General features: G+C 37.8%; 1 protein-coding gene across 1 annotated transcript; it reads left to right on the top strand.

The window, feature by feature from the left end:
* Nucleotides 1–12,201: 12,201 nt before the first annotated feature.
* LOC149244374 (cell division topological specificity factor homolog, chloroplastic-like) lies at nucleotides 12,202–12,931 on the top strand. Its single transcript, XM_089371523.1, is given in 2 exon segments — nucleotides 12,202–12,576; nucleotides 12,578–12,931. Coding segments are annotated over 2 exon segments (660 nt in total). The 5' UTR covers nucleotides 12,202–12,270.
* Nucleotides 12,932–23,009: the final 10,078 nt, after the last annotated feature.

Genomic DNA, 23,009 nt, shown 5'->3' on the forward strand with positions numbered 1-23,009 from the left:
CTCATGTGTAATGAGGGTTCCTCCCATAGCTGTTGTTTCAGTAAATTTCAGAGTTTAGAGCCGAGCTTCCAATTTCAGTTCAGAGTAAAACGTCGCAAATGGTAACATGCCGTGATAGGGTGGCTTTTACATATTACCGGGAGAGTTAAGGGTGGCGGTAGTTGGCGTAGTATGTCATTATGAGAGTTGCTTTGGTAATCCCCCCCTCCTACGTGTAAATGATATGATTGGAAGTACAATTATTTGATAGTCCTATCAACTTCTCCGCATTATCTATTATTTAATGTCCATACATAATCATGCGTACCTTCGTATTTTACCTTTTTGATTGCTGCGTCAAAAAGTCTTGTCTTGTCTTCTGCTGGATCATAATGATTACCGCAGATCTAAAAGCATGGGAATACCAGTGATTTGTAATGATAATGACAGGAAGTGATAGTAGGGTGTTGTAATCATCACAAGAAGTGGTATATTTTATCAAAATTTGTTCCTTGGGGATGAAGTGGTAAGGCTGGTGTTTTCGTACGTGAGGGAATTTGCTGGGAAGGGTATTCCATGATCGGGAAGTGATGTTGTAGCACCGGGATTGGTGTTGCAGCAACGGAAAATTGTTGTTGTGGCAACAGGGAATGATGTTAGACGTTTGTAAAAACGGGAAATGTGCTGGAGCAATAGGAATGGTGTTGCAGCAACAGAGAATGGTGTTGCAGCAATGGGAGTGGTGTTGCAGCAACGGGGAATGGTGTTGCAGCAACAGGAAATGGTGTTGCAGCAACAGAGAAATGGTGTTGCAGCAACAGGAAATGGTGTTGCAGCAATAGGAGTTCCGAGTCCGCAAAGTAATTCCTTTGAAACTTTTGTTCTCAGCTACTTCCCAGGCTAAAATCTGCAAAATACTGAAATGTAATATCGCAATCCTTGGCAGGATTTATTAGTTTCTTAAAAAAAAGAATATCTAACCTAAAAAATATAAATAATAGAAACTCAAGTGCTTTGAGGGACAGCAAGTTCCCCTGGAAAATAATATTGTTTTATTGCCATGCAAGTGGCTTTAAAATCTTCTTTGGAAACCGGCCGCTGATATAACCGAAGTTGGTAGCCATTCACTAACAGTGGTGTTCCGCTTCCATCAATTGTTAAAAGTCTAACTGTTCCATTTGGAAAAACAGCATCCACTTCATACGGCCCTACCCACCTTGTTCTTAGCTTCCCTTGGAAATTCTCGAAACGGGAATCATAAAGTAGAGCCCGGTTACCTTTCTGGAACTGCTTTTGCTTGATGGTTCTGTCATGCCATCTTCTTCTTTGTTGCTGTATCATAGTTGTTTGATGGACGACATCCAGTATTTTCTCATCCAATTCCTGAAGCCGCTGCAACCTGGCTGTCTGTGCATCAGTTAAATCAAGGTTAACAGCTAAGGCAGTTCTTAAGGTTTTAATCTCAAACTCTACAGGGAAAATAGCATTCTTTCCAAAAACTAATTCATAGGGTGAAAAGCCTGTTGTATTCCTCCAAGTGGTTCTATAGGCCCATAGAGCCTCGGGCAACCTCTGAAACCAGTCCCTTCTATTCTCCTTTATCGTTTTTGTTAAGATGGCTTCTATGACCTTGTTGGTACTTTCCACCTGCCCATTTGCTTGGGGGTGGTACGGTGTAGTCATTTTGTGCTTGATATGATATTTTTGAAGCGTATTTTTGAAGCCATGAGAATTAAAAGGAGGTCCTCCATCAGTGACTAATTCTCTGGGTAGTCCAAATCTAACAAAGATTTATTCAAATAAGAATGTTAGTACTGCTTCTTCATTAGCTTTAATGAGTGCTTTGGCTTCTACCCATTTAGTCATATAATCCGTGCATACTAATATGTACACTCTTTGATTAGATGGAGGATTAATGGGACCTATAAAATCTAATGCCCATTTCTCAAAAGGTTCAAGAGTTACCTGGGGATTAAGTGGCATTTCATCCCTATGGTTAGGCTGGCCCATTCTTTGACAACTGTCACAAGCCTTCACATATTTTCTAGCATCTTTAAAAAGTGAAGGCCAATAATAACCCATTCTAAATACCTTGTGTGTTGTTCTTTTGTCTGCAAAATGTCCTCCACAAGGGCCATCGTGACAAGCTTTTAGTATATCATAAATCTCGTCTTCCCCAATGCATCTCTGGATTTCTTGATCTATTCCTGTGTGGAACAGACACCCGCTTATCCAGCTGTACCTAGCACTTTGCTGGATGATCTTTCTTCTTTCCCTGTGTGATAGGTGTGATGGTAATTTTCCTGCAACTAGATAATTGGCAATGTCTGCATACCAAGGTGAGTTAGCAGAGACTGCAAATAAATATTCATCAGGAAAAGAATCATCTACTGGAGCATTTTCATCAGTTTTTAAACGAGAAAGGAAATCAGCAACTACATTTTCTCTTCCTGGCCTATCTACAATTGTGATATCAAATTCTTGTAATAGTAATAACCATCTGGTGACTCGGGCATTTGTAACTGATTTATTCATTAAATACTTAATGGCCGAGTGATCAGTATGCACAAAAGTAGTGTAGCCAGTAATATAATGTCGAAATTTATTAATAGCATAAATAACTGCTAGAAATTCCTTCTCAGTAACTGTGTAATTTAACTCAGCTGGTGTCATGTTCTTGCTAATAAAATAGATGGCATAGGGGAGACTGTTTTCTTCCTGACCCGGGACAGCTCCAATTGCCGCGTCTGAGGCATCAGAGGAGATATGAAAGGGTAATTCCCAATCAGGTCCTCTCAAAATGGGGGTTGTGGACAACTGATGTTTAAGTTTATTGAATGCATTTTCACAATCATCAGTCCACTTAAATTCAGCATTTTTCATTAACAACACAAATAGAGGAGAAGTTATTTTGGAAAAATCCTTAATGAATCTTCTATAGTATCCGGCATGTCCTAAAAAGCTTCTTACATCAGTTTGTGTTTTGGGGATAGGAAGGTTCTGAATTACCTGTATTTTAGCTGGATCGACTTGAATTCCTAAAAATGAAACAAAGTGACCCAATACAATACCTTGATTCATCATCATATGGCACTTTTCAGTGCTTAAAGCAAGGTGTGCTTCTATACACCGCTTAAGTACTTTTTCAAGATTCTGTAGTGCATCCTCAAAAGTCACTCCATAAGGGGTAAAGTCATCCATAAATATTTCTAATGAATCATTTAACATATTAGAAAAGATCCCTATCACTCCTCTTTGGAATGTTGCTGGAGCGTTACATATCCCAAATGGAGGTACCCTGTAAGCAAAAGTTCCCCATGGGCTAGTAAATGTGGTCTTGTCCTGGTCCTGGGGTGCAACCTTAATCTGATTATATCCACTAAACCCATCCAAGAATGAAAATAATTTCTTACCTGCTAAATTATCCAATACCTGATCAATAAATGGTAAAGGGAAATGGTCTTTTTGGGTGGCTTTATTCAATGCTCTATAATCCACACATACTCTCCATTTCCCATTTTTCTTGGGTACAATTACAAGTGGGGAAACCCACTCACTATCAGATATAGGGTATATAAATCCTGCATTCAAGAGTTTTTGAAGTTCCTCCTTCACAATTTCTCTAAGGTTGGGGTTCGTTCTTCGCTGGGGTTGGCAGACTGGCCGGGATCCCTCCTTAATATAAATACGGTGAGTGCATAGTTCAGGGGAGATCCCTTTCATGTCTGTGTAGTCCCATGAAAATGCCTCTTTATTTTCTTGGAGTAACTTTATTAATTTCTATTTTTCATTATCAGTCAAGTCAGGATTTATATTTAATGTTTTGCCAGGCTCAATTTCAATTGTTGTACTTTTGGAAGGGCTACCTACTACTGTCTGAAATAAGTTTTCATCTTTCATGTTCTGCTGGGATTCAGATTCTAAGATTACAGTGAAGTGATTATATGTTTCAGGGCTGACCGAAGACGGTTCAGAAATAAAGCTGCTGATTAATTCATCTTCGGTGGAGTCCTTAAAAGTCAAGGCTTGTCCAATAGTCAATATAGGTTGGGTTTCTTCATCCTCATAGTCTACCGATACAGAATTGTCATTATTAATCATGGGTGTAGCATGAGGATAGAGGGTAAGCTGTTTAGTTTCCTGCCCATTAGAGATGGTCATTGATCCTGATCTACAGCTGATGAACGCATCTGTTGTAGCCAGCCAAGGTCTCCCTAGAATCAATGGATGACCCCCCAACTTTGTTTTAGTTTGTAACACCACAAAGTCAGCCGGGTAATTCCAGGATTCTACAGAAATTATAAGATCTTCAATGACCCCTTCGGGTTTAATTGTAGAGAGGTCAGCCAACTCTAAGATAGTTGGAGTTTCCCTAATAAAGTTTTTTAACTGAAGAAATGGTGTTGTTTCGAGTGTCATAATATTTATTGCAGCTCCTAAATCTACTAGAACTTTAGAGATAAAGGATTTTCCAACCTGGACTGTTACTGTAGGGTGACCAGGGTCACCATACTTCATAGGATAATCTTTTTCGGTTATTAAATCAGTTAATTCTCCCATCACATGAACTGTGAGGGGATCCTTAGCTTTTCTTCCCGGTTTTTTTATACAAATGTCTCTAATAGTTCTAGCATAAATAGGAACATCCCTTAATGCTTGCAATAATGGGATTTTAACATACAAATTCTGTAGCTCTCCTAAAAGGTTAAAGGTAGGTTGCTCAAGTGTTTTAGTGAGAGCCAGCCGTTCAGGGAATGGTGGATCTACTGTTTGATCATTATTATTAGGTGCTCATTCTGCTATTTCAGCATTATTGTCAGCTGGTTTTTCTTTTCTAACTTCTTCTTTGTCGGAGTCAGTGATATCATCTATAATGGGTTCAACAATTCTCCCTGAGCGAAGATGGATATCGTTACATTGCAGGGGAGAAACAGGTTGATTTTGAATGTCAATTACTTGCAGGGTTTTATTGTTATTTGGATTGGGGTTAGGTTGTACAGGCAGTTGTGGTCTCATTGCTTGGTTATTTGGAGGGGTATTGGATGGTAAGGAAAGAGATTGTTGTTGTTGAGGAAATGGTATCTGTTGGGCTGCCCAGTTCGGATTCCATTGATTAAAATACGGTTGTTGGGGAGCCCAAGGATTCCACACAGTAGGATCAGGAAAAGGAAGATTTGGTTGTTGCATAAGTGGAAAATTCATTGTATTAAAGGGTGGGTACTGCATTTGGTTCATGGGTGGGTAGTTTGTTTGAAAAGGAGAGTTATTATTCCAACGACTGAATGCTGTGTTAGAGTTCATACCTTGTCTTTGTGGCCATTGCCTCCTCTGTGTCATCAGGTACACTGCTTCAGCCTCTTCTTCAATTGACTGCAATGCTGCTTTGATTCCAGGCAGAGAGGGGCATTGCTGGGTTTCATGGTCCTTCTCGCAGATTGTGCAGATAGGTATCTTATCCAGTGGGCATTCCCTGAGTGGGTGTTTTTCTCTGCATTTGGAATAGAAAATAGCTAGAGCAGCTTCTGCTTCCGCCTGTTTCTTCTTAACCTGCAGAGCATCAATTTGTGAAGCAAAAGAGCTTAACATCTCAGTTTTCAATTCTTCTAATAAATTACCTATTTCAGCCCTCGTTGCTCCTCTACTTGCTGACTTCTGAACTCTTGAATATACATTATCTCTGCTTTTTGATCTGCCTACTGCTCCCCTTGAACATCTCATGCAGAGATTGATAATTTCATCAAAGGGTTCTTTGGAAATGTCCCCTTTTCCCAGCATGTTTAACATGTCCAGGCAGTCATCTCGTACTCCTTTCAGCAATATAGTCTTCAGAATATCTTTACTCATATTAGGATGATCAGACCGCTGCAGATTATACTGTAATCTTTCCACAAAATCTTCCAAATTCTCGTCCTCTTTCTGAACCATTTTAAACAATTCTTCCTTCCTTTCTCTCGTCCGGCAGTAGTCTTGATACTTAGCCAGAAAGCTCTCTTTCATATGATCCCAGGTAGTGATTGCCTGAGCTCCTAGGCTCATAAACCATCTTAACGCATTCCCTTTTAGTTTTGCTGGAAATAGTTTTAGTTTTTGATTAGCGCTCACATAATCATAACTCCTACATAGTATGTCGAATTCGAAGAGGAATTCATCCGGGTCTTCAGAGGATAACCCATGAAAGTTGGGTAATGCTGAAAGTGGAATGTTTTTCATGGGGGTTGTTCCTCTCGGGATCTCTCCAATAGGAAATTCCAGGGTAGAGAGCGAATTTTCCCCTCTTCCTTCTGTTCTGTTATCCTCCATTGGTCTTTTTCCTGAATCACTTGCTTTATCTTCTGTGTCTTCTGTTTCTTCAGGTTCTTCTACCGGTTCCTCGGTATATTCTGGTACTTCCAACTTCCTTTCAGGTCCTATTACTTCCTCCGTCTGTCGGTCTGTTTGTGAGGAATACTGGATCTGAGGTCTCCGGGAACTTGTCCTCTGTGATGTTTCAGCCTTTGAGATGATTTCGTCAATATAAGTTTTTCTTCCTCCTTTGCCGCCTGTGAAATTAGGTTTCTTGCGTCCTCTCATGCATCTGTTATTCTCGAAAAGAAATCATTAATGCCTTTAGAAATCTCTAGTTGCCTTCCCCGGCAACAGCGCCAAAATGTTGGCTAGTTGAATTGTTTATTGATTAAACAATCAAGTACCACATTAATTGTCAACCTGGGAAAGTCTTTTTATTCCAAAGGCTACCGCGTACTGTATGTACTTAATTCTAAAAGCATTAAAAAGCTGTAGTATACGTGATTCTTACGCTAAGTTATCACAGTACAAATAATTAATTAAAATTACAAATCTGAAAAGCAAAGTGATGGATGCTCTGTTGGCAGAGGATCAGGACCCTATCCTCCAGGTGAGGACGTTCAGCACCTGCCCCTGTAACCAGATTGCTAACACACACTGCACTCTAATTCACCGGTGAAATATCCTTGCACAACTTCAAGCAGTTAATGAAACAGAGTACTAGCAAAACGGAAATACCAGAGGTAATGCTACAGAATCCAAACAGAGTACCAGCAGAAAGAAACTATCACACACTTACACACTTAACAGAAAAGTAAATGGGTGAATCTTGTGAGGAAGGTGGGCCCAATCCCTCTCACAAGATTCCCCAGAACACAAAGGCTTGATTAAGTGCTCAGAACAATCTTCTATTCATCTGCCAAAAGATTCAAGTACAATAAAGTTCAGACTTGCTGATGTCTCTCAAAATCTCCTTTTCAGATCACACATTAACCCCCCTTCTAATGTAGATGTCTCCTCTTTATAGAGGAGACATCTATTACAATAGATTATTACAGTTCATTCAGTTAACCCATTCTATCAAAAATAAGAATTACAGAACGCTGTTACAACAGTATAATAATATATTCTTTCTTAGGTTCTGGTTGTTACACAGCTGATAACCGACTTCGACCGTCTTCTTGGGATCCTCACATTCCTTTATCGTTTCCCCATGATGTTCCTGATTTAGGCAATGGTAACTGTGTTCTACCCGCTTTAGACAGCTGCGTGATCATGCTGCATCAGTGTTCTTCAGATAGTTGCCGTTTGTTATTCCCAGCTGTTGCAAAATAGCCTGCTTTAGATGGTTGCTGTTGCTGACTGTAGCAACTGCGTAGTTGTTGCTTCTGGTGTTGCAGCAACTGCGTAGTTGCTGTTTCTGGTGTTGCAGCAACTGCGTAGTTGCTGTTTCTGGTGTTACAGCAACTATAAATTATAATTCCTGCAGGCTTAAGACAATTACTTGGCAACTTAGTCAGTTTTTCAAAGATAAATATAAAGATACTCACGAATATGCAATGAACAATTAAACATATAGATATGCGGAAAGTTACTTCGTACCTTGGGGTGATTAAGTCATTATGTAATCAAAGCTTACAACTTATGAATGAAAAGGATAATATTATGGCAAAAATATAAGGTCAAAATTGTTCAATTTTGAGTCCTAACACTCACGTGATTCTCTTGCAGGATTGTACAGTGGAGGCAGGAAAAGCAACGGAGGAGATTTGAACCTGTGACTTGTTCGGTTGAGCTAGTTTTTTGTGTAACAGGTGGAGATAGTGTTGGATACTTGAGAGGAGTATTGTACTATGTATTGTTACATGTTCTCAATCATTATAATATACAGATAGTGTGGGGTTTTCATCTGTATGCTTTCCCCAGGTTACATACTGCGTTAATGTGTGCATGCGATTGATGTTTCATTGATTTTAATGCTGCTAAATTGATGATCAACGTAGAGGACGTTATGTATTATGCATGTATTCTGCAATAGTGTATAATTGGGATAATATCTGTGAATAAGTGTTTATTATTCAAAATTTCTACATGGTATCTATTGGGTGAAAATATTATCATTTAATTCTATTGTAGTACTTACCCAACTATTTAATTTATCAATCTGAGGTTCGTAGACTTACGAGGCACATGCACTATATATGCAGGACTGAAGTGGAACTAATTTAATCTAGATTACTAGAATCAAATTAATCTAAGAAGGTATTGAAACATTAACTATGAAAGCAGGAAATTGCATAAAGGAAAAGCAATACAACATGTCAAGATTTGAATGACAAACAACATATGTGAGCTCACAACAATAAAACTATCTCAAATTATATTACAAGAATCAAGTTACAAATCATGGAAGCATAACAATAAAAGATGAAAAAATAAGAATTCCTTTCCATTATTCATTATTCCTTATTAAAATGAAGAGAGAGCACTCTCTTATATACATGAGGAAGATAACCTTCTCATAATTACATATCCAATATTCTCTCAAGCACTCTCAACTAATTTCCCATTATTACAAGATATGATTCCACAAATCTCTCAAGCATTTTTAACTAATTTCCCATTATTACAAAATATGATCCCTTTGAATCCTCCATAAATCTCTCACATATCTTGGATAATATATGCCAACCAAATCCTCCATGATTTTCTCCTTAGGAAAAGGCTTGCATAATTATCTCCTTAATATGGTGGAGGAGATATGGATAAGTCTCTTGGAATTAATTCTTCACATATTTCCTACACATCACAGAACTCAAATATTCTTGAGATATATATAAAAATATGTATATTTTCTAATATTTAATCATAAATTCACTTGTAATACAAAAATGAATAAAATGGAAAATAAGAAGGTGAAACCCAAATGTATGTATGAAAATGATATGATAAAAGGTTAATGGGATGATGAAATGTAAGGAATAGTGAAGAAAAAGGTGGATGACAATATGACATTTTTGAGTCCCAACATCCTCCCCAACTGAACTTATTGCATGTTCTCATGCAACCATGCATGGGTCTCTTTAAGAACATTTGGCATTTTGAACTTTGGCTTTACATGATGATGTCTTTTTAATCATGAATGTTTCCAGGATATGTGAAAGACATGAGTAACAATTTACATTTTCTTATGGTTGGTTCTTGTTTGACAACCATGAATACAAAGAATTTTGGTTCTTGTGTTAACAACATTCACTTCAATTATAGAGTTCAGGCTTCTGTGATCCATATCAAGTTTGTGAGAGATTTTTCGGCGAAAATCACATGGGATACCATTTGTCGACGCATTTCGAACTAACTAGTGTGGTTCATCATCAGGACAAGTTGAAGAAACAGATCCAGCTTAGCAAGTTAAATAGTCTGAGCAGAGCCTCCAACGGCTAGTTTGACTCTAGGACCGGGGTCAAAATTATTTTATTAATTTAATTAGTAATATTTAGGACCAATCCCTTAAAAATATCAAAAATATTTTTAATGGGTATTTAGTTCAAAAAATATAAAAATATTTTTTATATTTTTAAGGGATTGGTCCTAAATATTACTAATTAAATTAATAAAATATTTTTGACCCCGGTCCTAGAGTCAAACTAGCTGTTGGAGGCTCTGCTCAGACTATTTAACTTGCTAAGCTGGATCTGTTTCTTCAACTTGTCCTGACAATGAACCACACTAGTTGGTTTGAAATGCGTCAACAAATGGTATCCCATGTGATTTTCGCCGAAAAATCTCTCACAAACATTCATTTCGTTTTCTGTTCTCTTTTCTTCAATAATAATTTAAACACTCACTGGAAATCATGATGTGCATAAGAAAGACCTTTTGTAATATTAATGAAGCATGCCAATATTGCATATGAAGCAAAGTGCAACAAAGTATCACTGGGAAATAAATGTTGGTGAATGGTAAATGAGAAAAATGGAGTGATAGTGGTGAAGAAATGGAATCATGGTAGTGAATATGTAGTGAATATAGTTCTCCCCCCCTCAACTAAATTAGTTGCATGTCCGCATGCAACTTGACATGGCTCATGAAACGAAATGTAGCATGGTGAGGGAATTTTCCAAAATATTCAAGTTAGCATATAAGGAATTGCATGATTAAAGATTAGAAAACAACATACCTCTACTTACCCAAGAATGATGAACTATGCAATAGGAATGTAGCTGCTGCTGCTGCTACTGGATCAGGAAAATGTGACTGATGTTGATCCTGGGAAATGAAGGAATCTGAACTGTTGATGCTGAATCATGGAAAAGATAAATGCTGAAAGTGGAACTGTGGTACTCTCATAGATCAGAATGCATACTATTGTAACTGCTGAGGGAGTCGTGAAAAAGTGTATAGTCTTCACCCGCTACAAACTCGATGGTAGAATTCTAACATGCGAATGAATGTGTCGATGTCGAGCATGAATAGAAATAATTGGATTACCGACCATTGATGTATGTCGTTAACCAATTCGAGGCAACTCACTATTGATGTTAATGAGTGCCAAGGTACCGGAGTACATCTTGCTAAGTGCAAATGGATGTGTCGAGGTGGAGCCACTTGCAAGATCTAAAGATCAAGGGACATTGATGTATTCCCATGATCGCCAGTGAGAGAACTTGCCATTAAGGCATGCAAGCCTCTAGGTACTCAAAAGGAACTCTAGTCTATTTCCCAGATAAGGTGCTGATGTCGATGGGGCAAGACTTGTTGAAAGGTGGGCCTTAAGGAATCCCACATCAGTCAACGCGAGTTTGGAAAAAAAGATTTGGTAGGACTATAAATGGAAAGAACTCACGGACAAGCAGTGTGGATCAGCATGGCTAGGAAATCAAGGCAATGTAATCATGGAAAGGGAATGAGTTTTATTCAGAAGGCAAACTAGAAGGCAAAAATAAACTGAAAAGGATAAAGGGATGTATGCGATTCAGAAAAATAGGCGTGCATGAAGTCGTGAAAGATAAGGAAATGGAAGATGGGCTGCAACATAAGGATGGTCTAGGCGTTTGGAAGGAAAAAGGTGAATAGTCATGACGCAAAAGGATTTTTGTGTAGTGGAAAATGTTGTGATATGTGCAGTGAAGAATTAGTTCCTTCAAGCGTCCAATGATGCATGTTTCATTGTGATTTCGAAAAATAACTTTTGCATTAGATTTTCTTCAACTCTTAGCACCATTCCTGCATAAAAATTGTCACCTTTGTGTGCCATCTCCATTGATCATTCCTGTATGAAGTGACTCAAAAACAAATTAGCTCATTTTCAAGAATTTATAAAATTTCCATTTTTTTTATTTAATTATTTTTCGAAGTTACACTAATTGTGGATGAAAAAGGTGTCGCATCGTAATGTTGAGCTTTCTGCATAAGCTTCTCATTGTCCTACACATAACACCAATCTCATTTCACTTGTTAGTATATGCATCCTAACTTTTGCCCACAAATTCACAAAAAATCCAACATACTTTTATTTCCCCCCAACTAGAAATATTGCATGTCCCCATGCAATGTACTCATTGATTGTGCAATACTTTTTCAAAATGTTTTTAGTGGTTTGCAGGAAAATTGATTGAAAACATTTGAAAAGGCTTTTGTATTTCTTAGGGAACAAGTAGTTAGTTTATGAATGAATGAGGGCAATTTTATTTTTTTTTTAATTTTTTTTTTTGAAAATGACGTAAACATATACAGATGACAGAGTGAGACAAGAAGTGTCGACTACTAACCCACGATTTAATCCCCTTAGCACTCTCATCAGGATAAGATGAATTCAAGCTCGGATTCTCATTACTCGCCAACCCTCATTCCTCAATCAATTTAACAAGTAAGCAACGGCATGGTCCGCTTAATAGTTACAATATACAGTAGCAGTGACGTGTACAGGGTTTAAATCCCATAACATAACGTACCATCGCTTGGTGATATATTTCTGCGGGATTACACTCTCCAATTTCAGTGAAAATGATGGCCTTTCCACCCACAACGACATCCAGCAGGCTGGATATTCAACCTTCTGCATTGCTTCCCCGAAATCCTACTTTATTCTCTAAGGTGGATAGATGCAAATATAGCACTTCATTTGTTCGTGACTGTCACTCCATGCTTCCACTGCAAACACCCATGCAATGGCATTTGTCATCAGGAAGATATCACCTAGGAAAGTCTTATCAATGTTATGGAGTTGGGGATGATGGTCTCTCCAGCGTTTCTATAACACAGGACATTGATGACTTTATCCGTAAAGCTGTAAATATGAGTTTTTTTTTTTTAACGAATAAATTGGGCATGGAACATATTGTTTCCCAGAAAACTCAAGAGAACTTCAAATGCGGAGATAGCAAAGCAGAGACTGAAAATGATCCTCTTTTCTGACAGATGTGCTGTAACTGATGATGCAAAACGAAAAATCGTCAACAATATTGTGGGTGCACTCTCAGATTTTGTGGAGATTGACTCGGATCTTGGAACTGTCTATTCTGTAACAGTGCCAGTTCGACGTGTAAAGCCAGAGTATCAGGAGTACAATTATTTTTTTGGAGTCAAACCACCATCGATTTCATTCCCACCTGGACAAGAATATTCTTCCATGGTGATGCATCGCTACGCTACGGCTCAACGATAAATGAATAGACGGAGACAAGAGAGTTGCAGATTTATGGCATCGCTACACTACGGCTCAGCGATAAATGAATAGACGGAGACAAGAGATGGCATCACTAATGCAAGAAGACTTTGGAGAGGCTGGATCGATGACGAATCCACGGAGGGAAACGTTTTGCTGTGGGTTGGGTCAGATTGTGGGAGCTGCTGTACTGAGAGTGGAATGATTTTTATTTTTTTTTCACGACGAGAGATACCTGCCACGATTTGACCGCGGGGGTTTCGAAGGGATTGATGTCTGTGGATTTTTAAGTGAACTCGATATAGTGAATCGGGCCACGGTTTTGTGCACAGTGGAGACAGAGTTGAGTTGGGCTTGGTGCGAAGAGGATCGATCGGCCCACGAGTTGGCTGAGTGAGAGGCTGGGAATGCCGGCTGCAATGCTTGTATGCGCAAAGTAGCCAGTCCGATGGCTCGAGGGGTGTTGTCCAACGTTGAACTGTGAGTGGCCCCGGTTAGGTTCTCGGCACAGTGGTCACGGGGATTCAAAGCAGTGGGCTTGATGCCCCTCACAGTGTTTTATTTTGTTTTATTTTTTTATTTTTTAACAAATGGACACAATGATTTGCATATTGAAAGATGTTTTTGATCAAGCATATTGCAAAACATTTATTTATTCTTGAAATTAGTCTAAATCATCCCTATTTTATGATCCTCGCAATCGCACTAAGCGCGGAGGAGAGAATACTTATTCTAGGTAAAAGCAAAACTGAAAATGAAAGCAAATGTTGAAAATGAAAGCTTAGCTACTCTATACTAATTAGAATTTACAAATTAGTTACGTGTAATTAAACTTCCAATGAAGCCATTCACGTAGCAATAACAACAATATATCCAATAGCAATTTTTCAAATGAAAAATGAAAATATTCGAGAGTGGATGAGTCTAGTTGTTGTAACTACAAATCAACTAAAAAATAAAAAGATGAATCTAATCTAGTACTTACCTGGAACCATTGTTCGATAAAGCTTTGATAAGCACAATTTCTCTCACTCAGATCATGTTGTAACTCTTGTTCTTCTTCTCTGATTTGCTGTTCTTCTTCCTCGATCTCTTGTTCGAATGATTGTTCGCCATCAAATACGCAGGATTCTTCAGATGTTGAATCTTCGTTTATTTCTTGGGGAGTAGTTGAACCTTTAATTCTTGTCAAGATCTCCTCTTCCAAGGAAGAAGAGATCCCGACTTCTGCTAGGATCTGAGTGAGTAGTTCCAAGTTGAAACTCATTGTTAAACCATGTTGAAAAAGGAATTCTTACATACTAAAAACAAAGTGCTAATAATTGTCTAAGCTTTTAATCCTTTTACAAGGTTTTAGTTCACAAAAACTCTTCCAAATCAGCACACTAAAAATTGAATTAAAAACGAAAGGACCACAGAAACAATCTTGAATTCAATACTCAATTAAACCCTCTTACAAGGATTGCTCATTAATTAAGTGATCGAATGCTTCAATTACAACTATGAACCATGAATTCATCAAACACTCTTCACAGTTGCGAAAATTAAACACACCTGCAGAAATTGAAATTCACACTTGCATAAATGTAAACAAACCCTACATGCCCTGATCCATAAGAGGTCGAGCCCATTACGGTATCTCGAATGTGATGCGTAGGCTATTCCCCACGTCTTACCTCCTTAACACCTCGGAGTTAGGAACATGTCTAAATACACTTGCAGAAAAATCAAACTAAACTTCAATCCATCGTGCCTCCTCGACAACGGCAGCAAAATGTTGGGTGAAAATATTATCGTTTAATTCTGTTGTAGTACTTGCCCAACTATTTAATTTATCAATCCGAGGTCCGTAGACTTACGAGGCACATGCACTATATATGTAGGACTGAAGTGGAACTAATTTAATCTAGATTACTGGAATCAAATTAATCTAAGAAGGCATTGAAACATTAACTACAAAAGCAGGAAATTGCATAAAGGAAAAGCAATACAACATGTGAAGAATTGAATGACAAACAACATATGTGAGCTCACAATAATAAAACTATCTCAAATTATATTACAAGAATCAAGTTACAAATCATGGAAGCATAACAATAAAAGATGAAAAACTAAGAATTCCTTTCCATTATTCATTATTCCTTATTAAAATGAAGAGAGAGCACTCTCTTATATACATGAGGAAGATAACCTTCTCATAATTACATATCCAATATTCTCTCAAGCACTCTCAACTAATTTCGCATTATTACAAGATATGATCCCACAAGTCTCTCAAGCATTTTTAACTACTTTCCCATTATTACAAAATATGATCCCTTTGAATCCTCCATAAATCTCTCACATATCTTGGATAAGATATGCCAACCAAATCCTCCATGATTTTCTCCTTAGGAGTTGGATAAGATATGCCAACCAAATCCTCCATGATTTTCTCCTTAGGAAAAGGCTTGCATAATTATCTCCTTAATATGGTGGAGGAGATATGGATAAGTCTCTTGGAATTAGTTCTTCACATATTTCCTACACATCACAAAACTCACATATTCTTGAGATATATATAAAAATATGTATGTTTTCTAATATTTAATCATAAATTCACTTGTAATACAAAAATGAATAAAATGGAAAATAAGAAGGTGAAACCCAAATGTATGTATGAAAATGATATGATAAAAGGTTAATGAGATGATGAAATGTAAGGAATAGTGAAGAAAAAGGTGGATGAAAATATGACATTTTTGAGTCCCAACAGTATCAGAGTTGGTTAATTTGTGGAAAAAGTTCTACAGGATATCAAAGCGGTATTGATCATCAGATCTATTATTCAGAAATCCAAGAAGGGATCCGGGGAAGGATCTGAAGGTGAGGCACTTGCTTCACAGTTCGAGACGGATTTCACACTTTTTGCATGCATGGTTTCATCCATGGTGGGAAGTGGTTGGTTTCTTGACAGTGGAGCTTCTTTCCACATGACCGGTGACAAGAGATTGTTCAGTACTTTGGAGGAGAAAGATCTCCAAATACTCATAGCGATGGGTAATGATGAGAAGTATAGTGTCTCAGGTGTAGGCATGGTTATTTTTTAGAGGGAGCATGGAGCTCGCCTTACCTTGACCGATCTCAAGGATGTACCAGGACTGAAGAGAAACTTGGTGTCGATCGCGACGCTGGAGGACAGAGGCTATGATGTAGTCTTCAGTAAGGGAAAGGTTTTCCTTAGACACATCATCACTAGACAGGTGAAGAAAATTGGTTCACGGGTCAAGAACCTGTATGCTCTTGAGGTTCAAGATGCATGCAAAGCCTTGAGCAACGAGGCAACTGACGGAGACTTGGCGGTTGAGAGGGAGCGTATATCACCTCTCAACATGTAGAGCCAGAAGAAGTCTCACACGATTGTGGATGAGCCACAATTGGTGCAGCAGCTTCAGGAGGTTGTGGAGTAGCCACAACAAGGGAAGCTGAGAGGAGATCAAGTAGAGACATCTACTCATGCAGAGACCTCTAGTAGGGGGAAACTTCGAGCCAGGTGGGCTGAGGGATCGCATGCAGCCATACCTCCAAGTAAGAGGTGGGGTGATGTGGATTGATTGTCTCAAGGAGGAGGGGCAGGATCCTTGAGGTACCCAACCTCTTGGATGAGACCTTGCTATGGGAGCCCTGGTGTGGAGTAGTAGGAACTGACTGATTGGGTAAAGACATATGCAGATGGAGTGGTAGAGAGAGCGACAGTGTAGGGAATCCCAGGACAACGCATAGCTAGTAGGCTGCAGCAATGCGAAAGCCACAAGTGTTTTGCACAGTGCTAGGTGGCACAGAGAGGTGTGCAATGGTGTGAGATGCATGGAGATGTTGCAGTAGCGCAGATGTCAGAGAGGGAGAACTTGTCAGTAGCAGATAGAGCTTCAGTATCAGAGTATGTTCTTAGCCGAACAGAGTGGTCAGTTGGGAGTGTTTTTGTTCCAAGTGTTGTTGGAGCAAGTGGACTGGGAAAATGTGTTGCATGCAGAACATTCCAGAGTTTTAGGATAGGGGTTGCAAATAATCCATATCTTGTTGAGAGGGAGCGTTGAGAATGCAACAAGATGATGGAGCTTAGTGGAAAGAAGTCGCCTTCACTAAGTGGGCCCGCAGGGTATTTTTGGCGCAATGTCTATTTTTAGACATATGGATCATGGTCTATGAGTTGTAGGATGCTGTTTATGGATGATTGGTCATGTTGGGAAAAATATATGGACTTCTATTTTTGGTTCACAGCGGAGTGATCAGAGTCTATTTTTAGACTGCCAGGCTAAAAATAGAAACAGTCAAATATTATTAGCGGTTAGTAATATTTGGACTCTAAACATTATCTTATTCTCCTGGAGCACTTCAGTTTGAGCTACGGATGTGGCACATGCAGCTGACAAAAGGAATCACATGGTCTCTTATGTGTTAGTTGAGTTATTGCATGCAGGACTTCAGTTAGAACTCATGTGGTTGAGTTTGGTGGAGTTGATGGAGTTGTCTTCAGTTTGACTTGGTTAAACTAGTTGTAATTAGTCTAATTGCAAATAGACTAGTGATGAGTGATGTGAATTAATTGATTAAATTAAATCACTAATTATTAACTCATAAAGAAACTAAAGAATATATCAGTTAACTTAGTGCATGGACAGTTCAACAGAGACAGGTGTTAGAGGTAAGTGAAAGGGTGAGTTGTGACTATCAGTTGTGCATGAGATTTGCACATGCATGGATTTGAGTAATGCCAATGAGGACTGCGTAGTGTGGGCCAATATCAAGAAAATTGTAGCTTGTGCTCGCGTGATTCTCTTGCAGGATTGTGCAGTGGAGGCAGGAAAAGCAGCGGAGGAGATTTGAACCTGTGACTTGTTCGGATCTGAGCTAGTTTTTTGTGTAACAGGTGGAGATAGTGATGGATACTTGAGAGGAGTATTGTACTATGTATTGTTACATGTTCTTAATCATTATAATATACAGATAGTGTGGGGTTTTCCGCTGTATGGTTTCCCCGGGTTACATACTGTGTTAATGTGTGCATGCGATTGATGTTTCATTGATTTTAATGCTGCTAAATTGATGATCAACGTAGAGGAGGTTATGTATTATGCATGTATTCTGCAATAGTGTATAATCGGGATAATCTCTGTGAATAAGTGTTTATTATTCAAAATTTCTACACTTTCAACTTTAGCAACTCATAGCCGTAGTCTAATGATTATGTTTTTTTTGTTCTGAAAGTTATGGAAATTTTGGTTATATTTTAAAAAAAGTTGGCAGGGATTTTTGTAAATCTAAGTAAAAGTTGTTAAATTTTATAATTTTAGATGATCGAGAAGTTTTTGATGGTGCTAAACCCATTTTCACCATTAAAAATATGATTCAAATATTACATTTATAAAAAAATTATTTTTTTTACCAATATTCCAGTTATTTTACACTCTACCTCCATAAACTAGCCCATTACAATATAATTCACATTGCTTCATGTGTGAATTATAGTTTAAAATTTATGGAAAAAATAATATACCAGCGGGAAGTGAAGAGGATAAAACATTTTTTAAGAGTTTGCCTTCGATGAGAATTAATGACTCCTTTTAATACATGAGATAGTTTAATATCATTTAAATGCATCATTTAAATAATAGTTTAATGCATGCTTTCTCATAAACATATATCATGCCCGTTGGAGAGCGACGAGAGAGAAATGATAATGTGTGAGCTGGGATCCATGGGAGGTAATGAACAATATTCACGTTGATTAATGAATCAAATTAATATTTGATGGGAAATGGTTGGTAAGCTAATTCTTTGTTTTGACTTGATGACATACATAGAGAGAGAGAAATTCTAATGTGTGGGTTGGGTTGGGATCCATGGGAGATAATGAACAATTTTCACCTTGATTAATGAATCAAATTAATATCTGATGGGAAATGGCTGGTAAGCTAGTTCTTTGTTTTGAGTTGATGACATACATACAAGACTTGATGAAATACATAGTGAAGAGACTAGGGTATATGTGTATTAATTTGATTCATTTTAGTAAAATACCTTGTACTTTTAGTTTGTTATTTTAATTAATATGTTTTTTTTTTTATGTTTTCTTAATAAAAGAATGTTATTGTTATTTCCCATAAATATAAATGGTGTCCATTCATAACATGTGCTTTACTACCCATGAAGGAGGGTAAAACATGATAATATTCCCATAATAGCTATTGTAATAACTCTCCATTGTATAATACACTACCCATGGAGGATGGTAAAACATGATACTATTCCCATAATAGATATTGTAATAATCTCCATTGTATCATATTTTCAGTGGATGGGAAGAGAAAGAGTGATCATTATTCTTGAGCAGTGTGATTCATGTAGGTAGACAATCAAACTCAGCTTTACAATGCTCCATGGCCCTACCTATCTATGAAATCTACTAGACACGTATTAAAGCAAGGAATATCTCAATATCAAATACGTTATTAAATTGACCCCATCACTCTAGATTATTATATTTCTCATGCCATTAATGTAAAACTATTAAATAAAATGGTTTTAACTCTAGCAGCTAGCTTTTTGTTCAGTCGAGTACGATTCATGTGCCTAGTAAGATAGGATTTCTCACGTGTAGAGTAGCTTTACGTAAATAAATTTAACAAAGTTCTATAAGGTGAATTTAAAAATTTATGGCAATGGCTTGGGAGATAATAAATGTAGAGGACATGAGTTTGGGTGAATATTACAAGTGATGAAACATATTAAAAGGATGGTTTGGGTATTTCAGACTAACAAATCTTGGATTTACTTTTGAATGAATGTATAGTTTGGTTATGTATCTAAAATAGCATAATGGTTGAGATTATTAAAATATTTGATTAATATTGTATGATGAAGTGATATTTATTTCTAATTATAAGTGCACAACCCTATATTATTCTTACATATGAAATGATATTCATGAGACTTCACCTGTATGAATTTACTTCATAATAATTTATAAATATGAATAAGATCAATAAATAGATTTTTTGAAATTGATATTGGGATATAAAATGGTTTACACATTAATCTTTTGTTTTGATAAATACAATTTGAAAATTTATTTGCCTTTTAAAACATGACATTATTTTTGTTGATGTTTATTTGAGTAGGATTATATTTTATCCAATTTTTTTTTACTTCAAGGATGTATTCAGAATTGCATATAAAAGAGTATGATAACCATAAATTCATACTCATAAAAGAAGAGGAAAAATATATCTAACCGTAAAAACAAGATACATGGAAAACTTGATAATGGAGTTCGTTCAATGTAAAGTGTGTCTCTAGATTCTGCTAAAAGTGGGGAGATCTCTTCATTCCTCAACAACAAAATCAAAACGAATACATGGAAAAATACACTTTATACCTCCAAATCTGGGGATGGCATCAAAATGGGTTTCTTAGATCAGAAAATCATTTGCACCATCATAATCTTAGAAAAAAATCGTGATGTTTGAGTATAAACAGGACCCTTTCCTTCCACTATCAAATTAGGGCTCCCCCAGAATCTTTTAGATTCCTCATAAGATTCTCTTCTAGAGATGGGTAAAAAATTTGTTGCTCAGATGAAGAAATGGACTGTACAGTTGAGCTCTTCGTGAAATTTTGGCTCATATGAGAATAAACATATCTTATTTCTATCACTATGACTTCTGGGCTCTAGGTGTTGGGTTGTGTTATATTCTTTCCACAACTAACCCACTTAGTTCACTGGGGGGTTATGTTGCGTCGATTGTGTAGCGGGGGGGTCACAGGGGGTTTGAGGGGTGCAGGTAACCCCACTCTATAGGGTCTGGGGTAGCGCCCCAGAAAATTTTGGTTTTGGACCCTATATTAAGTTGGGTAGACCTACCTATGGTTTTGTGCATGGTTTTTGCACAAGGTTTTGGATGCGATGGTTTTTGGTCCATGGTTTTGAACGCGATGGTTTTCGGTCCATGGTATTGGATGCTTCGGCATGTATAAATATGTATCGTAACATTGAAAGGAACATAATGAAAAATCAAGCTGGTAGTTCCGATTTTGGGATCCAGGGGGAAATCTCTATGTATATGTGTTTTATGTGTTATGCTCTCACATTGTTTATTTTCTATTTTTTAGAATTCATATGTAGGTAATTTCTGTATGGGGTTAAAACCTACATTTGGTATCACACTGTTTTGGCTTCAAGGGGACGCCTTTATTACTAAGGGGTTTCACTCAAGCCTGTGGTAGACCCTGTTCAGTGGGAGATATGCGGGATCGATTCTGGTGGTGAAAGAAGTTGGCGAGCAGTGGAAAGATAGAGATCGAGAAATTTAATGGTCAGATTTTTGAGTTGTGGAAACTCAAGATGGAGGATCTGTTGGTGGATAAAGATCAGTGGATCACGGTAGATCCGGGTACTAAACCAATGGGAGTGTCTGATGAAGAATGGAAGAAGTTGGATCGGAAGGAAAAGAGCACAATATGATTATGTGTCTCAAATTTAGTAATGTTGAATGTATCAGGGGAAGCTACGATGAAGGCTTTGTGGGACAAGTTAGGGACTATGTACCAATCTATGTCTCTAGTGAATAAACTGTTCCTATGGAAAAAGTTGTATAACTTGAGGATGAAAGATGGAGACTAGGTGACAGAGCATCTGAATGCATTTAATACTGTGGTTAGTCAGTTATTGTCTGCTGATATCAAAATTTCAGATGAAGATAAGTGAATTAGTTTGTTGTGTTCTCTACTAGATTTGTGGGATAGTCTGGTTATTGCAATAAGTAGCAATGCAACTGCCTTGCAATTTGATGAAACAGTCTCATCCTTGCTGACGGAGGAGATGAGATGGAAAAATATGGAGAGCCAGAATGGTGATGCCTTGTCTGTACGAGGACAGTCCCAGAACAAAAACAAAAATAAGTCATTGAGCGGGAGATATAAATCTAGAGGGAGATCTAAATCTCCAGGAAAACCTATAAAGATGTTGTGCTGGAAATGCGGAAAGGAAGGGAACTACAAAAGGGACTGTAAATCTAAATCTCCTAACAAAAGAAAGAGATCTGATTATGCTCCTTTTGCAGAGGTGAAAACCATCTCAGATGAAGGTGGGGATGTGTACTTGGCTTCTTCAAGTACATATGTAGATCACGAGGCATGGTTGATTGACTCAGGTGCATCTTGACTCAGGAATAATCAGACTCTACAGCAAAGGAGGAATCAGAAGATGAAGAGCCACAAACTCTGGGTGCGAGAAGATCAGTTCGAGAAAGAAGGCAGCCAGAAAGGTATAGTCCATCTACTTTCTGTTCAAATTTTTCTTTATCTATTACTGATGATGATCCTAGAACTATGAAGGAAGCAGTAGATTCAGAGAATGGAAAACTCTGGAAAGAGGCCATGGTTGATGAAGTGGCATCTTTGCACAAAAATGAGGCTTGGGATTTGGTGGAGTTGCTAGCTGGAAGGAAACCCATTAGTAGTAAATGGTTGTTCAAGAAGAAGACAAATGCAGAAGGAAAGGTGGAGAAATACAAAGCTCAGTTGGTAGCAAAAGGTTATTCCCAGGTCCAAGGAATTGATTTTGGTGATATTTTTTCTCCTGTTTCCAAGGTAACTTCTATTAGATTACTTTTAGTTGTTGCTACTGCTTTTGATTTTGATGTAGAACAGATTGATGTGAAGACATCATTTCTTCATGGGGATCTGGAAGAGGAGATCTACATGAAGCAACCTGAAGGTTTTGCTGTGAGGGGTAAGAAAGAACTGGTATGCAAGTTAAAGAAGTCTCTGTATGGGTTAAAACCTACATCTGATATGAGAGTAGATCTACAAGTGGGTATGTGTTTAACCTATTTGGAGGTGCACTCGGTCGGATGAGTCAGAAACAATATGTAGTGGCACTATCAACTACAGAGGCAGAATCCATGGCAACCATTCATGCAAGCAAGGAAGCAGTGTGGTTGCAGAGATTGTGTTCAAGTATGGGGTTAGTACAGGGAGCTATAAGGATAGACTGTGATAGCTAAAGTGCAATTTTCTTGGCAAATAACCCTGCATA

Source organism: Pinus tabuliformis, chromosome 8 (assembly GCF_031772625.1).
Source record: "Pinus tabuliformis cultivar Carrire ecotype Pingquan chromosome 8, CPIR1, whole genome shotgun sequence".
Taxonomy (NCBI): Eukaryota; Viridiplantae; Streptophyta; class Pinopsida; order Pinales; family Pinaceae; genus Pinus; species Pinus tabuliformis.